Below are 17,126 nucleotides of genomic sequence, written 5' to 3'. Positions count from 1 at the left end.
CAGAGACAGTTCCCTCTTGGCCACCTTCCTGATGGCGCCGATGGGGACAGTCGCCGGAGGCCCTGGGTGCCAACTGCATCCTTTATTGGCTAACGAGTGAACCGTGTTTCCTGACACCTGAGGAGGTGACTCGTTTGGTTTTTGGGATTTCTGGGGTGTCCTTTGGAGCCCACGAGGATGTGGATCCATCCATCTGGGGTGAGAGGTCTGGTGGCCTTGTGGCCCCTGGGCCAGCCTTCTTGGGGCTCTTGTCTGGGGCCAGCCCCAACCCCAATCTCTTCACTGTCCAGCTCGCTGCTGGCTGCTTTTCTTTGGAGGACCAGGCCTGTGTGTGGAGGGAGTGGGCCAGTGGGTGGTTCAGGAGACCCGCAGGGCTGTGACCACACTCCAGGCCAGCTTGGCAGTGGCGAAGGCATCCCATGGGGGTCACTCAGCTCAGCTCTGGCATGTGCCAGAGACCTGGGGTCGGTTTGCTGAATCTGGGGCTGGCTTTGGGCGAGGACGTCCGTGGAGGCTGGGTCCTGCCGTACCCACCCCCAGGTCCCTCAGTGCATTGGCCGAGGCCAGCTCCTGGCCCAGGCCGGGCTCCTGACTGCCCAGGGCTCGCAGCCGGCGGCCCCGAAACTTCAGGTCTGCGGGTCCCCAGGAACCGGTGCCCAGCCCTGGCCTCGGAGGGAAGCTGGGTGGGGAGGGAGTCAGGAGGCCAGCTGGGGTTCTGGAAGCTTCTGGAAAACAAGGAGAGAAGCACAGTGCTGGACAAGAACCGAGCACTGCATTGCCCCTCAACCCTTCTGGAGGTCGGAGGTCGGACTCTACACAGCCGCACCGTCTGCTGGACCTGCCATCCCCCTCCGTCCTCCACTGATGTGGGTCACCAAAGCTGCTTACACAAAGCAGTCTTACACTTCCCTTTGGGTTGGTGCTGCCTGGATGTAGCCCAGAATCCCCAGCCCAGCGGTTCCTGGCTGTCTTTCTCCTGCCACCTGCCCTGGCACACACAGGGTGCAGCCGGGGCTGGAGCTGACACTCCCTAGGGCCTTTATTAATCTCTAGAAAGCCTCCCAGACTTGCTGCATGAGGTGTCTCCAAGTGCCCAAATCCTTGCCCAGCCACCTACCGGGGACCCCAGTGCCCAGCATCTTCCCTCCTGACACCTGGGGTCCCCCAAAGAGCTGACTGACTGAGACACCCTACCCCACCAAGGAAGAGCCCCTGGTACCTTGCTGGAGATGGGGGTTCTCCCCTTGATTGGCAGGTGGGTCACTTAGGGAGCCAGGGGTCACGCTGGGGGGACACGGGCAAGCCAACGACTCTTGATCAGTGGGAGCACCTGGTGGGCTCTTGGGATTGGGGGTCTCTTCTGTCTGGGAATCCAGGTGCCTTCGGGGCAGGGTGCTTTGGTCAGGGGCAGGGGGAAAACTTGTTCAGGCTGAACCCCCAATTGCACATGGCCTTAGGATGCCCTCGCCCTCCCCTTCACTTAACAGGATATACTCGGACCCACACACAAACACAGACACGGGCATGTACAGGGGACGGACACTTTCACATCTGGCACAGAACACGCGCACACAAACACACATACACACACATGATCTGGGCACCTACCTCAGGCACAGATCGTTCCATGTCTGGAGCCTGGCCAGGCCCAGAAGCCTGAGGGTCTCTTGGAGCTCTGAGGGAGGGGTTGAGCGTCCTGGCCTCAGTGGCCGCTGCTCTGGGGACTCCCAGGTCTGGGGAGAAAGGACTGGTTGGGGTGAGGGACGGAGAGGCGGAGAGGGCTGACCGGCCTGCGCGGGGTGCTGGGTCCCCCCGATCCCAGGGCCCACCTGGCACCGATGCCGCCGCTCCCGCAGGCCTTTGCTGGGGTTTCCACAGAGCAGGGGCCCGGCTCCTAGGAAGAAGCCGTGGCTGGGAGGCGGGGGTGGGCGGGAGGCGCAGGGTGGCTCGGGCCGGGCAGGGCATTACCGTGGGTGAGGCTGCTGGCGTCCTCCTCTGGCCCGGGGTCCTCGGGGAGCCAGCCTGCAGCCAGCGGGGCTCTGGGGCCCTGGAGGGCGCGTGGCCCGAGCCTGGGCCCCTGGGGCTGCTCAGGGCTAAGTCTGCAGAAGGGCCTCCCTGGGGAACGAAGATCAGAGATCCTGAACACGGCTGCTGCCCGGCCCATTCCAGTTTGTTTTGGGGGCCCCGCAGACTGGTTCCCCTCCCGGAGGTGGGCGGTGGGCTCAGGTCCCGGCGGCACAGGCGCTGCGTACCCAGCCCGCGGAGTCCGCTCGCCTTGATGGCCTCCTTCACCAGGAGCCAGTCCGCGTCCAGCCTCGCGCCGGTGGGCTCCGTGTGCTCGGCTGGTACCTCGTCCAGCACCTGCAGCTGCGGCAGGAGGCGCCGCACCTCGGCGCGGTAATTGTACTCGGTGGATTTCTGCAGCGATGGGCGGCAGTGGGCGGGGCCCGGTGGAGGCCCAGCTCAGACTCCGCCCGGAGGCGGGGCCTACACCAGCCCCGCCCCACAACAGGCCCAATCCCCGTCGAGGTGGGTGGGGCTTGTCTCCAGGCCCCGCCCCTGACTCCATATAAGGACGGGGCCTTGTAGTCACTCTGCTCAGGGGTGGGGCTTGTACTCAGGCTCCGCCCTAACCCCACCCTTCTCCTGGGTGGGTGGAGCTTATGTCCAGGCCCCGCCCGACTCCTGCCTAGGTAGGTGGGGCTTGTAACCAGGCCCCGTAGTCAGATTCTGTCCCCCAAATCGCAGCCAGGTAAGTGAGGCTTGTAATCAGACCCACTCTAGACACCCCGCCAGCAGTGGGGCTTGTAGCCAGTCTCCTCCCGCGAGTGGGGGGCTTGTACCCACTTCTATCCAGGGATGGGGCTTGTAGCTGGACCTCAGATTTGACTCCAGGCACTGCCCAGTTTCTGCCCTCTTAAGGCCAAGTGCGGGGAGTAGCCCAGAGAGAAAACCCTTCCCGGATAGGACACCCCTGTGGCCCTGCCCTGGGCACCCTCCCGAGGCCAGGTTCCAGCCCCACCAATGGGGGACAGGCTGCCCTCGGGGACTCGCTGTGGCCCCGGCTCAGCTGGGCTCCAGGGCACGCACCTGGCAGGGAGGCCCGGGGCCGGGCTGCAGGCACACGGGGTTGCCCTCCAGAGTGAGCGTGGCCAGCCTCGGACACAGGTGCAGGTAGCGCACCTGGCCCAGCTCCTCCACACTGTTGCCCTCCAGGTCCAGCACTTCCAGCGAGTCCAGCAGGCACAGGGGGCTGAGGTCCGAGATGTCATTGTAGGACATGTACAGCTCCTGGGGCGCGGCAGGGGCTCAGCGAGGAGGTGCTGGGAGCCCCGTCCCGCTCCCCCCACTTCCACGCAGACCCACCTTCAGCGCTGGAAAGGAACCAATGCCGTCCAGGTCACTCAGGCCACAGCGAGCCAGCCAGAGCACATGCAGGTGGCCCAGGGAGGTGCCCAGGTCCCTGCGGGGAAGGGGGCCGGGGCTGCTCAGTGCCGCTCAGTGCTCCGGGCGGACAGCTCTGACGACGGGGCAGGGCAGTCCTGGATAGCTGACACCCTCCCGGTGGTTTGGTGCTTGCAAAGTTCCCAGCCCTGGCCTGGCCTGGCCTGACCTGACCTGACCAGTTCCGCTGCCAGGCAGAGAAGGGCAGAGTCCCTCTGTCCCCACCTGTGTAGTGCGCCAGCCACCCTATGACCTTCCATAGGGACAGTGCCTGGAGGCGAGTCCAGCTGGCCCTGTGCCCCCTTCTCTGTTCCCTGCTATGGCTCCATCCGCTGACCCACTTTGGGGAATGTCCCATTCGGCCGCACCATCTTCAGTCATGTGTGCATGTTCACCGGGGCCTCCTGCTCAGAGGCAGGGCCCAGCCTTGTGTCTGACCTCAGGATTTCCTGCTGCCTGGATCTAGTGTGACCCCCACTCTGCCGCCTGCAACTCTTGTGGCTGGACTCTCAAGAGGAGAGTTTGGCCCCCAGACAGTGGACGCTGTCTCCAGCCCTGTCCTGTGCTGCCCCCTACTGGTAGGGTTTCCACCAGCTCTTGGGATCCCCATTTCTGTCTTCCTCTCCCACGCAGCAGCCTGGAGGTCTCCTCTCCCCACTACCACCACCATCTTGCCTGGAAACCGCTCCCAGGGCTGGTGGCAGCTCCCCTCGGTTTCCTGTGGTTCCCCTCCCTGCTCTCCCAGACCCCAAGTCCCGCAAGTCCTGAGCCAGCGCCCGCAGTGCAGGGACAAGTCCTCCAGGCATGAGGGCTAAAGTTAGAGCAAGTATGACACTTGCCAAACACTCAGAAGCAACAAGAAAAGTCAGGCGTGCAGTGTTGGGGGAGAACCAAATGAGGCTATGCAAGATGGACGGACAGACAGGTGGACGAATGAGATGGATGGGTGGGCAGACAGGTGAATGAACAGATGGATGGACAGACAGACGGACAGAGGGACACCTTCCAGGGATTCACCACAGGACTGCAGGGGTGGGTTGTGGGGTGGCTTCTCATGGGGCAGAGCACAGGCCTTGCTGGTGTGGCCTCCATCACACAGATACACCCACCCCATGCAGACACACTCAAGTACACACACACACACACACACAAAACCTTACACAAACTCATAACTCACACTGACACACATATTTTCTCACATACTCTCATCATACAAACCACTCACCTAGACACATATCTCTTGCACTCACACCATACACACATTTTTTTGTTTGTTTTTGGGTCACACCCAGCAGCGCTCAGGGGTTCCTCCTGGCTCTACACTCAAGAAATCGCTCCTGGCAGGCTCAGGGGACCCTATGGGATGCTGGGATTCGAACCACTGTCCTTCTACATGCAAGGCAAACGCCCTACCGCTGTGCTATCTCTCCGGCCCACCATACACACTATTACATACAGATGCACACACATTGACACATACATGTTACCCCTCCCCAATTCCATATGCTAAAATCACCTGGATGGTCAGACTCACCCACCGCTGGGAGGGGGTCTGCCGTTGGTAATTAAGGGTTTTCCAGGAATGGGAGAGAGAGCAGAGGCAGGAGGGATCATGGACGGCAGCAGGAGAGAGGCTGCTTAGCTTAGAAGCCATGTGGTGGCAGGGTCTGGAGAGATAGCATGGAGGTAGGGTGTTTGCCTTGCATGCGGAAAGACTGATTCAAATCCTGGCATCCCATATGGTCCCCAGAGCCTGCCAGGAGCAATTTCTGAGTGCAGAGTCAGGAGGAACCCCTGAGCACCACCGGATGTGACCCAAACCCCACCCCCCCCAAATGCACATGGTGGTTTGGACCAGGGAATAAACTGGCTGACTCCTGAAACTTCATCTGTCAGCCTATAAAATTATTTCTCTGCCGTTACCCTGCAGCCTTCAGACCTGCCAGCCAAAGGGGCTACAGGTGCCAGGCCGAGCCGAGGGGGTCCTCACCCCAACACGAGGACTATATATATATATATATATATATATATATATATATATATATATATATACATATATATTTTTTCCCTATGAAATCATTCAGACTGCATCCTCTCCCTCGGAGAATGATCATCAATGGCCAAAGGCAGCCGCAGAAGCGACACCTGGAGCCGGCTTCACTCTCAGGAGAGGACGCTCTGGCTCCTCCTCGTGGCTTCGGGTGCTCTACACGATCAGATAAACTTCTCTAGTCACATACTATAGAAATGATCCCTGAAAGTATAGTCTTAGGACACTATATTTTATATTTGATCAACACATACGCTCACACACCTGGACACAACACACACACTCTGTTTACACATCCACCCACAAACACGGCCACATATCTATACACTCATGCTCACACCCATGGACACGTGCACTGTCCACACACATTAAGAACATGCCCATCTCAGAACAACCACCAAGACATACCCACCTCAGGGTGGATGTGAATCATCAGGACCCAGACACCCCAAAGATCTCTCTCACTGGTGGGCCTAGCTGTGGTTTCCCAACATCGTGTCTCACACCCCACAACTGTGACTCCTGACCCCTTGGTTGCTCCCTTGGCGATTTGTCCAGGCCACGTGTCATCCTCCACAGGGCACACGAGCCTGGAAGGACACCCAGCCCCACATAGTTCAGACCCCCAAGGGCAGCCAGCTGGAAGCTTCTGGAGTCTCCTCCGAGACAAGCCCCGGGCCTGGACAATGCTCACCTCACGGACCCCAGCCTGCTCCCGTTCAGCTTCAGCTGCCTGAGGTTGGGTAGGTGCAGCCCTGTTGGGCACAGAGGGGCCGGTCTGTGTGGTTCCCTCTGCACCCCACACCCTGCCATCTGCCTCAAGTAGAATGCGGGGGACCAGGACTAAGAACTGGGAGCAGAGACCTGAGAGTGGGGGACATTGCAGCCTATCTTGCCAGCCAGGAGCCCGAGATGCCGCAGACTGGGGAAGGTTCTGAGTTGGTGCATTTGAAGGAGAGTCGGTGAAATTTGAGGGGCAGGAGAGGTGCTCCAGGGGGGCGCAGGGCAGGGCCACATGTCACTCACAGGGTGCAGGCTGAGCACTGAGGGGTGAGGTGTGAGATTTTGGGGTGCACGGGTCCAAGACCAGGGCCTAGCAAGTGGGGTCCGTGTAAGGGCCCAGATGGCAGTGGGGATGGGGTGCATGGTCCTGTCTCACCGAAGTTGCCCAGGCTGCTCTCAAGAGTGTCCACGCACAGCTCCAGCCGGCTCACCTGGCGCAGGTCATCCACCTGGGCTACAGCTTTCTGCAGGGACCAGCAGGTCAGCCCGGACAGCACCCCTGCCACGGGTTAGTGACCCACAGCCCACATCAAGCAAGACCCAGAGCGGGCAGGAGGAGGTGGTTATTTGGGGGCGTGGGTACAGGAAGGGCGTGGTCAAGTGAGGCCTGATGATGAAGGGAAGGCTTGGGCCTGCCCCAGGGACCTTTTGGGTTCTCTGCCTGCCCTGACTGGGGGAGAGGGATCTGGGCTCTTGGCGACCTTTCTGGTTCCCTCCCACCTGGGACCCTGATTCCTCCCTTCAAGGACAAAGAATCCTAGTGACATGGGATACCCACGGAAGAGTGGGGCACAGCAGAGAACAGCCACTGAACTGGGTGGCCTTGCCCCACATCCTGTGGGCATGTCTTTAGGGGTGTGTCCTGGGAGAAGCTGCCCTATGAGGGATGTGTCCGGTGGTGGGCGTGTCTTTAGGGGGAGTGTCCTATGAGCAGCTGCCCTATAAGGGATGTGTCCGGTAGTGGGTGTGTCCCGAGGGGGTGGGTCATGTAGTGGACCTGTCCTGCAATGGGCGTGTCCCTGGGAGCTAACCTATGAGAACTCTATTTTTGGTGAGCGTGTCTTGTGAGGGGCGTGGTCTCAGGGTGTGGTCTTATATAGGCGTGTCCCTTAGTGGGTGAGTCCAGTCATGTCCTTGAGTGCATGGTGAAGGGAACCAGCAGGCCATGGATTTAGCTGCTCCCAGTGATGGGGCATCCTGCATCATCTTTCCCCCCCTTTTGGTTTTTGAGCCACACCCGGTGGTGCTCAGGGGTTACTCCTGGCTCTGTGCTCAGGAATCACTCCTGGCAGATTCGAGGGACCCTACAGGATGCCAGGGATCAAGCCCAGGTCGGCTGCTGCGTGCAAGGCAAACACCCTCCCTGCTGTGCTCTCACTCTGGCCCCCCCACTCCTCTTCTTTGATGAGGCTTAGCTTGGGGTGCACAGACTGACCCAGGAGCACATAGAAAGTCTGGAACTCGGGCTTGGAGCCTCAGCCGCCCCTCTCTGCAGCTCAGCAGTCAAACAGAGATGAGAAGGGAGCAGGCAGATGGCCAGGTGGAAAACCCAGCCTGTGGGTGGCCCAGGTCTGGGAAGGACGGATACCCCAGCTTCTAGGCTCTGGGAGACAGAGAGAAATACGTGTCCAGCAGCCATAGTAGGACACATGGATTTGGAGCTCTGGGGTCCCCTGGCACTGTGGGATGGCTTTGCCCTCCATTCTTCAGGGCAGTGGGGAGGCCAGGGTAGAGTGGGGACCGAGCACGGGGCCAGTCTGACCCAGGAGGACTGTGTCCAGGTCACCTGTCAGCCCTCTACCTCTGAGATGTCCTGGCTGGTGGGTCCTAGCCTTTCAGTGTACAGGTGTCTCCACTGAGGGGTGTGTGAGTGTCTGGGAACACTGTAACAGGACTTAGAGACTACTGAAGATTTGGGGGGGTGCATGAGGGCTGGTACCACTACAAACAGTCCCCACAAGATTGATGGGCAGCCCTGATGTTGGGGCGTGGCTTGTACAGGAGCAGAGAGGCTGTGGACCTCCATGTCACCAGGGCCCGAGGGTCTCTGGGGAGCAAAGGGAGACCTTAGGCACAGCCCCACCAGGGAAGCAGGCCCAGAGAGGGGGTACACAGAGTCCAACCAGAGAGGGCAACACCCAAGGGGCACAGTGTGGGTGCACTGTCATCCATAGTGGCCTTCTCTCTTCACTTGAGGGGGTTTCTTCAAGAGATCCTGCCCCAGTGTGTTTTACCTACATGAAGGGGCTTCTGGGAGGGTCAGGGGAGCTGGTGACCCTCAGGTGGCCCCCTCAGTAGGCCGATGCCAGAAAAGGCAAAAAGAGGACGTGCTACCCAGTAGGAAAAATCACCCCAGGGCACCAGCACTCCTACATTCCTGGGCCTGGCACTAGATCATGGTTTCGGGGCTAAGAGCCATTGTGAGGGGCCCGGAGAGATAGCACAGCGGTGTTTGCATTGCAAGCAGCCGATCCAGGACCAAAGGTGGTTGGTTCGAATCCCGGTGTCCCATATGGTCCCCCGTGCCTGCCAGGAGCTATTTCTGAGCAGACAGCCAGGAGTAACCCCTGAGCAGTGCCGGGTGTGGCCCAAAAACCAAAAAAAAAAAAAAAAAAAAAAAAAAAGAGCCATTGTGAGGGGGTCCTAGAAGGTTCCCAGAGAACTCAGGACCACAGCTCACCCCACATTTTGGGGGGCCACACTCTGTGGCACTCAGGGGTTCCTCCTGACTCTGCACTCAGGAATTACTCCTGGCAGGCTTGGGAGACCTTATGGGATGCTGGGGATTGAACCCGGGTTGGCCGTGTGCAAGGCAAATGCCCTCCCCGCTGTGCTCTCGTTTCGGCCCCTATCCCCACATTTGGGAGAAAGCATTGATCTGGGCCCGGAGAGATAGCACAGCAGTGTTTGCCTTGCAAGCAGCCGATCCAGGGCCTAAGGTGGTTGGTTCGAATCCCGGTGTCCCATATGGTCCCCTGTGCCTGCCAGGAGCTATTTCTGAGCAGACAGCCAGGAGTAACCCCTGAGCACCGCCGGGTGTGGCCCAAAAACCAAAAAAAAAAAAAAAAAAAAAAGAAAAAAAGAAAACATTGATCTGCTGTCCTGGAGATAGACAGGGGCACACCAGAACCCACAGGGTGATGGGGTTGCCTCCAGGGCTCCCCTACTCTGTGTGGGGGCTCCCATGTGCTGTGAGGTATCCTGCCAGGAACTCAGCTACTTGTGAGGGGTTTCTCTGAGGCTTATGGGGGATGAGGATCCCTGGCCCCGGGTGCTCACCATCTGACCCCATGCATGTCTGTTCCCTGAGGTACCCGGAGCCCACTTGACCCAGAGTCAACCTTGCTCCACTCACCAGCCGGGTGGGTGACAGAACCTGCTCCATCAGCTCCTCTCCGGGGCTGCCCTGGGGGCTCCCCACACCCTGGATCTGCGGACAGGGGTTCTGTGGTCCCTGCCAGCCCAGCTCTCGTACTCGGATGCTGGCCGTGCTGGGCCGAGGCCCAGGGATGTGGTTGCAAGCCTGGTCCATGAATCCAACCTGCTGGGGATGGAGGGGTCAGTCCGGAGCCTGTGCCCCTGCCCTAACCCCTGAACCCTGAGATGGCACTGGGCTGCTGAAGGTGCACCCAGCACCCTCTGCACCCTTGTCAGGGTGCCTGAATCTAGCTCCGTCTCACTCTGAGGGGTTGGCGAGTAGAGACACAGAAGGGATTTCCTTGGGTGTTCCCCTTTAACTAGCATCCAAATGGGCCCAGTCCTTTTATCGTGGGGGGCACCCAGGCTGCAGCTCACCAGGCACCCCTCCCCTGTGCCTCTGTGCCCCTCACCTAGAGGGGGGCTGCCTTCTCCCACTGTAGGTTAAACATCTGGGCAAGGAAGGGGTGACATGTTGTTCAGGGGTCACCTTCGAGAAAGAGGGGGGTGGTCAGGTCACTGTGCTCAGCGACCCTGAGTCATAGCCCATAGCTGGGAGGCAGTAGAGACTGTCACCCCCAACCTCACAGCTGAGAGGTCTGGCTGAAGATGAGGAAAGTCCAGCACCTACGTGCCTGACTTTGCTCTGTTTCTTTTTTTTTTTTTTTTTTTTTTTTTGTGGTTTTTGGGTCACACCCGGCAGTGCTCAGGGGTTATTCCTGGCTCCAGGCTCAGAAATTGCTCCTGGCAGGCACGGGAGGACCATATATGGGACGCCGGGATTCGAACCGATGACCTCCTGCATGAGAGGCAAACGCCTTACCTCCATGCTATCTCTCCAGCCCCGACTTTGCTCTGTTTCTTTTGATTTTGTTTCTGTTCTTTTTGTTTGTTTGTGCCACATTCACAGTGCTCAGGGCTTACTCCTGGCTCTGTGCTCAGGGATCACTCCTGGTGGGCTTGGGGGAATCTAGAGGATTTGGGGGGTTGAACTTTGATTCTTGTGTACAGAGCTAAACTCCCTATTTCTTTTTCTATTTTTTGGGGGGGCTCAGTGCCACTCAGGGGTTACTCCTGGCTCTGCACTCAGAAATCGCTCCTGGCAGGTTCAGGGGATTGTATGGGATGCCAGGAATTGAACCCGGGTCTGTCTGTCAAGGCAAATATCCTACCACTGTGCTATCTCTCTGAATCACTTTCTCCCTGTTTCACTAAACTGACTCAGGGCCCCTGGCTTTCCTCTTTTACTCTGAGGGGCCATACCCAATGATACTCTGTGGTGACTCCTAGCTCTGTACTCAGGAATTACCTCTGCTGGGCTCCAGCAGGGGGACGGGACCCTGTGGGATGCCCGTGATCCAACCTGGGTAGGTCGCGTGTAAGGCAAATGCCCTCCTGCGGTGCTTTGCCTGTGGCCCCTTTATAGATGCCTGTGCCTGCTCAGGGGAGGCCAGGAGAGGGTTCCACCACCATCCTGTGCCCCCCTAGGCTCCAGAAAGCACAAAGAGGTACAGGGGAGCTCACTTTCCCAGAAGCCTCTGCTCTGGAGCCTTTCCCCTTCCCCTGCTCTAGCCCTGGGTCAGCCTCGGGCCTGGCCTGTGGCCTCATGCAGAGTGACCATCTTCATAAGGTCAGTGGGGGACCCCTGCAGCGTACCCCAACACAGCTTTGCTATAATCTCCCCCAAACTTCACTGCTGCCTTTTCTCCTTGCTAGAGCCCCCAAGTTCCAAGGAGGACCCCCCATCTTTACCCATGGGCAGCAGGAAGCCCACCATCTCTTCCCCACAGCCCAAACCTCCCAGGTACAGGGACCTGAAGGTATGTCCTGGGCTCAGAGGGCTCCCCCCTGCACTGTACCCCTATCTGGCGGCAACCTGTCCATCGGGCCATCTTGCTCAGGGGCTCTGATGCGGGGCTGCACTGGCCCATCTCCCCACCGCAGAACGGGGGCCCCCCAGCCCTGGGCCCCCTGAGATCTCACCTGGGGGGGTCGGCCGGTGTCTCTGGCCTGGGGACTCGGCCCTGGGGCCCTGGAGCGGCAGGGCGGGTGCTTTCAGGGACTCGGGGCAGTTCTTCTGGCCTGGGTGCCAAGGGCCCCGAGAACCATGGCAACGGGGCGGGATCTCATTAGCATAATCAAATATTTATGATTCCGGGGAGCTCGCGGGGCCTCCCCGCCACGCCACGCCTCTTAGCAACGGTTGTTGGGGCTGGCCAGTGGGGGTGGGGCGCGCCCCAGAGGCCCACGAGCACGTGGGTGCCCCCGGGGAGACGCCGGGCAAGCTGGCCGCACTGGCCCCTGTCCTGGGCACCGGGTCCCAGGCCCCTGCTGGTCCAAGAGGGCCCCTCTGCCTGGCACCAGGCGAGCCCACGCGTGCCCAAAGGCCACCCAGGGTGGCCGGGGTGGTTCTGCCTGAGTTGCAACGCCTGATCCTTGACTGGAAATAGCAGGTTGGGTTGATGCATTTTACTTTATGGGTTTATTTGGTTTGGGGGCCACACCCGACGGTCTTCAGGATCACTCCTGGCAGTGCTCGAAGGATCCTCTGGGAAGCCGGGGATCGAACCCGGGCCGGCTGTTTGCAAGGAAAACGTCCTCCCCTCTGTGCTATTGCTCCAGCCCACTCGCATTTTATTTTAGAAATAAAAGAGTTGAGAAATGAGAACTTGCCGTCTTGGGGGGCCTGGGAAGGAGATGGGATGCGCGCCAGTACTTGGCACGGGGTGAACCGGCCTCCTTTTCTACCTAGGGCAGGTCAGAGTGTGGCAGTTGTGAGGGTTTTGGGGTGGGCCCATCGCCTGCAAGCCCCCTTCCTTCCAAGTCGGCGCTCAGTTTTAGCTTGGTATGGGGTGAAAACAAAGGACGGAGCCGGCTGGCCTTTTCCTGGGGTTCAGAGGCCTCATTCAACCTAGAGTCGCCCCTGCCTCCCAGCTGGACTCTGGACACAAGACGGCTCATGCCCCAGACCCCAGGCCCCAGGCCCAGCGTGGTGGCGGGAGCGGGGCCTCTGTTCGGTTCTAGGGGTCCACCCCGGCTGGGTTCCCGGAATTTTGGGGTGCCTGTGGCCCTGGCCTCAGGGCCAGGGTGGGGACCCTACCTTTCCAAATGTTAATGGGGACCCTATAGGATGCCAGGGCTGGAACCCTGGCCAGGCCAAAGCCCCTTTCCCGGGGGGACCCCCAAAGGAAGGGCTCCCACGGTGCTGACCGCGCGGGGTCCAGCTTGCACCGTGCACCCCGGGAAAGGCCTTGTGGGGTGCACAAGGAAGGTCGGCCCAGGCTCCCCGGGGCGCCCGGCCCCCAACGCACACGGGGCAGCCCAAGGGGGCCCCAGCTACCGTGCGAGGCCCCGCAGTCTGCGGAAGAACCGTCGCCCCACGCCCGCAAAGCAGACGCCCCGGCCGCGCGCGGAACCCCCAGGCCGCGGCCCACGAGGGCCCCGGGGCCCGGCACCGCCCTCGCGCCGCTCCCGGAAGCCCCGCCCTGCCGCCGCGCCCTGACGGACGAACGCCCCGGCCAATCGGCGCGCGGGGGCGGGGCGTCGAGGGGCGGGCCCGGCGCGCTCGCCCAATGGCCGGCGCCGCCCGGGTGACAGACGGGCGCGGGGCGGGGCTTGCGCGGGCCCGGCCGAGTGTCCGCCGCCCGCGCCCCGCCGCCCGCCCGCAGCCCGAGCCGCACCCGCCGCGACGGAGCCCATGCGCCGGCCGAGCCGCGCGCCCCGGCCCCGGCCCCGATCCCCGCGCCGGCTCCGGCCCCGGCCCCGGCCTCGGCCCCGGCCCCGGCCCGGGGCACCGTCGCGCCCGTGAGCGGTGGGTGAGTGCGGCCCGGGCGGCGGAGTCGGGGCCCCGGGAGTGGAGTCGGGCGCCGCACCCAGAGGCCCGGCCGGGTGGAGCTCCCCGGGGCCCCGCTGCGTCCCGATCGCGCGGCCCTCCTGCCTCCTGCTGCCCCGTCCCGCGCTGGGGTCCCTCGGGGGACCCCCGGCAGCACCCCCTGGGCGAGCCGGGCCCGGCGCGCCTCGTCCCCGCAGCCGGCGGACAGCCCGGCCGCCCGGCCCCGCTTCCTTCCTCACCTGCCCCTGCTCCTGCGCTTCCTGCGGCCCTTCCTGCCCCGCGGCCTGTCTGCTTCCCGGGGTCCCCCCAGCCCCATCCGCCTTCCCCCCTAGTTTCTCCGCAGCCGGGAGCCCGGGCGGGGGTGTCGGACTGCGCCCAGGGGACGTGGGGAGGTGGGCACCGGGCAGCCCTGAGCCGGCCTGGCCCTGCGGCTTGGCACGGGGCAGTGGCTGCCTGGCCGGCCGCCCCCGTGCCCCTTGTGCTGAGCAAGCCGGGCACTGGCACCGACGTGCCCAGGCTCGCTCGCCCTGGGCCCCGCCTCGACCAGACCTGCTCTAAGGGAGAGCAGCGCCCCGTAACCCCAACCCCCCGGGCGCCTCCGCCCGCTTTCTGCCTACCCAGCAACTTCTAATTCGGGTGCGTGGTTGGGAGATGCTCGCTGTCTGTCTGTCAGCCCGAGTTGTGTGTGTGTGTGTGTGTGTGTGTGTGTGTGTGTGTTGTGTGTGTGGAGGGGAGGCCCCGTTCAACCTGAGAGTCATGATGGTGCAGGTGGAAGGGGGCACACAGGTGAGGACGGGCCCCCCAATTTTGCAGCGTCTTGCAGCCGTTCTAATATGTGCTGGGGGTTCTGACTGGGAGTGGCCCAGCTGAGAGACAGGGTGTTTCTTGGCAGGTGCCCCCCCCCCCGAGACCCTCCAGCACACTGCAGTAAGTGCCTGGGTCCTGCCACCCTTGGAAGAGCCATGACGGAGTATAAGCTGGTGGTGGTGGGCGCCGGCGGCGTGGGCAAGAGCGCCCTGACCATCCAGCTCATCCAGAACCACTTTGTGGACGAGTATGACCCCACCATCGAGGTGAGAGGAGAGGGCCCAGCGGTCCCACCCAGCAGGGCCAGGGGCCCCCAATTGCAAGAGGCGTTTTGGGCTGTCTTCTCCCTGTGGCCAGGAGCTGTCGTGCCCAGGGCCCCAGGAGACAGGCCCTGCCTGAGCCTTGTCCACCCTCCGCAGGACTCCTATCGGAAGCAGGTGGTCATCGACGGGGAGACGTGCCTGCTGGACATCCTGGACACGGCCGGCCAGGAGGAGTACAGCGCCATGCGCGACCAGTACATGCGCACCGGCGAGGGCTTCCTCTGCGTGTTCGCCATCAACAACGCCAAGTCCTTCGAGGACATCCACCAGTACAGGTGCGACTCCTGGGCCCCGCCCCTTGAGGCCTTCCCCCCATGCGTCTTCAGGCCTTCGTCCTGTCCCTTGAGTTCCTTACCCCACTCCTAAAGATCCTTGACCCGCCCCAAGATTAATGCCCCTCATACGCCCCGCCCCTCTAGGGCCTCACTCTGCCCCTCGAGATAACCTGTCATTCTGATGTCCTGCCCCTCGAGGTCATCCTTCTGCCCATCCATGTCCTGGCCCTGCCCCTCAGTGCCCAGCAAGTGAGGTTCTCGCTGCCCCCTCGGTCCCCCTAGACCCATGAGGTCCTTGCCCCGCCCCCTCAGGGCTGCATCCTTGAAGTCATTGCCCTGCCCCTTGAGGTCATCTAGTCACTTCTTGAGGTCCTCTCCCCTTCCCACCCACTGAGGTCCTTACCCTGCCCCTTGAGGTCATTCTCTCGCCTTGAAGTCATCAATCCATTTCTCGAGGTCCTCACCCCACCCCTCAATGCCCCACCCCAGGAGAGCCTCGCCCACCCACACATGTCCTCGCCCTGCCCCTTGAGGTCATCTTCCCACTCCTTGAGGTTCACACCCCAACCCTGAGGTCACGGGCCCACCCCTCGAGGTCCTCGCCCCGTCCTTGAGGTCCCTCGCCCCCTTTCCCTCCTCACGCTGCCGCCTCCACGTAGGGAGCAGATCAAGCGGGTGAAGGACTCAGACGACGTGCCCACCGTGCTGGTGGGGAACAAGTGCGACCTGGCGGCGCGCACCGTGGAGTCGCGGCAGGCGCAGGACCTGGCCCGCAGCTACGGGATCCCCTACATCGAGACCTCGGCTAAGACGCGCCAGGTGAGCGCCCGCCCGCCCTCGCCGGCCAGGGGTGCCCGGGCAGGGAGCGGACCAGGGGGCAGCGCTCAACGACTCTCCCTCAACGCAGGGCCCCTGCTCTGGCTCTGGTTCCGGCTCCGGGACCCCGGGACCCAGCGGCCCCCGGCGCCGTAAGTCTCCCCAGACAGACAGCAGGGCAGCGAGGGCGGCCAGGGCCGGGTCTGGGCCGACGCGTCCCTGGAGAGAGCTGCCTGAGCCAGGCCGGAGCGGCCCCGGGGCCCCCCAGTGCCCAGACAGCGCTGACCCCCTTAGCGAATTGCTGGGGGGCAGAGCCAGTAGTAGGCCGGAGACGGGGCGTCAAGCCCGGGAGCCAGATGCTGGGCCGCTTCCCCGGGGGTGGGGGCGCCTGCAGGGGAGCCAGGGGGTCGGCGTCCAGCGCGGGGCCCACCAGAGCTGCCCTGAGCCCGCCCCGCTCCGTTTTGCTCCGCAGGGCGTGGAGGATGCCTTCTACACGCTGGTCCGCGAGATCCGCCTGCACAAGGCCCGCAAGCTCAGCCCGCCGGACGAGGGTGGCCCGGGCTGCACCAGCTGCCGCTGCCTCCTGTCCTAGCCCAGGCGGCCGAAGGTGGCACCCCACTGGGCCCCGCTGGCCCCGTCCACGGTCCACGGAGAAGGGCCCTGCCCTGGTCCTGCCTGCGGAGGGCTGGACGCTCCTGGCCCCGCCCGAGAAGGGCCGAGCCCTCCTAGCCCTGTCCAGGAAGGGCTGAACTCTTCAAAACCTGCCTAAGAAGGGCGGATCTCTCCTGGCCCCGCTCACAGAGGATGGGTTCACTTGGACCCGCCCACGGGTAGGCTCGGGTGCATTTTGCACCCCTGGGACCACTGGCCTCCGGAGGCGCTTTGCACAGACTGTTGGGGGAACTGCCGCCCCCGGGGCCACTGTGCCGGCCCGGAGGGGCTCAGGCTGGATCAGTAAATTATTGGATGATCTTGACCCTTGGGTCTGGCTGAGGTGGGAGAGGCACCCTGGGGTGCGTGTGCAGGAGTGTGTATGGTGTGTGCATGTGGCTGGCTCTGGGGGGCAGATCCTTCTCTGTCCGCAAAGGGCCCCCATCTTATCACTTCTCCCCAGGGCTTGTCAAGAGTCCTGGACGCTGGCATGCGCCTCATAGATGTCCTGTAGACCTGGCTCAGCCTCACGTGGGCATCAGGGCTGGGCCGTGTCTCCTGAGATCCCACAGACTCAGGTTGTCGGGAAGGTTCTAGAAAGGGAGGCAGCAGGGGGTTCCCACATTCAGGGCCTCTACGGAAGCCCCTAGGGTCGGCTGTGCCCAGGACAGACCCAGAAGAGGGCCTGCGGGGAGGCCACACCCCACTCCTGTATCCTGGATGGCTTA

The 17,126-nt window shown here is 62.3% G+C and overlaps 3 protein-coding genes and 1 pseudogene across 6 annotated transcripts in view; 2 read left to right on the top strand and 2 right to left on the bottom strand.

Moving 5' to 3' along the window:
- Nucleotides 1-17,126, top strand: part of CD81 (CD81 molecule) — a 344,561-nt gene that overhangs the window by 33,604 nt on the left and 293,831 nt on the right. The window contains exon 1 of one of the 4 annotated variants that reach the window (XM_049781243.1): nt 13,412-13,417. The exons of the other annotated variants lie outside the window; for them this stretch is intronic. The gene's annotated coding sequence lies outside the window, so the exon portion shown is untranslated. Of the gene's footprint in view, nt 1-13,411; nt 13,418-17,126 lie in introns of those variants that run through there. 4 annotated transcript variants of the gene reach the window in all.
- On the bottom strand, nt 248-11,302 carry LRRC56 (leucine rich repeat containing 56). The gene is made up of 12 exons (XM_049780920.1): nt 11,219-11,302; nt 9,633-9,818; nt 6,654-6,741; nt 6,189-6,249; nt 3,367-3,463; nt 3,091-3,291; nt 2,253-2,418; nt 1,969-2,115; nt 1,830-1,894; nt 1,609-1,733; nt 1,220-1,380; nt 248-722 (listed from the first exon to the last, which is right to left on the bottom strand). Exons 1-12 carry the CDS (start codon nt 11,300-11,302, stop codon nt 436-438), a joined length of 1,668 nt encoding a protein of 555 aa, XP_049636877.1. The 3' UTR covers nt 248-435.
- On the bottom strand, nt 5,520-5,714 carry LOC126019573 (uncharacterized; annotated as a pseudogene).
- Nucleotides 14,358-16,723, top strand: HRAS (HRas proto-oncogene, GTPase). Its single transcript, XM_049781256.1, has 4 exons — nt 14,358-14,599; nt 14,753-14,931; nt 15,591-15,750; nt 16,220-16,723. The coding sequence occupies exons 1-4, from the start codon at nt 14,489-14,491 to the stop codon at nt 16,337-16,339; spliced, it is 570 nt and encodes a 189-aa protein (XP_049637213.1). The 5' UTR covers nt 14,358-14,488; the 3' UTR covers nt 16,340-16,723.

Source organism: Suncus etruscus, chromosome 9, assembly GCF_024139225.1.
Source record: "Suncus etruscus isolate mSunEtr1 chromosome 9, mSunEtr1.pri.cur, whole genome shotgun sequence".
NCBI classification, from domain to species: domain Eukaryota; kingdom Metazoa; phylum Chordata; class Mammalia; order Eulipotyphla; family Soricidae; genus Suncus; species Suncus etruscus.
Note: the sequence above shows the minus strand (reverse complement) of the source record. Positions and strands in the feature narration are given on the sequence as shown.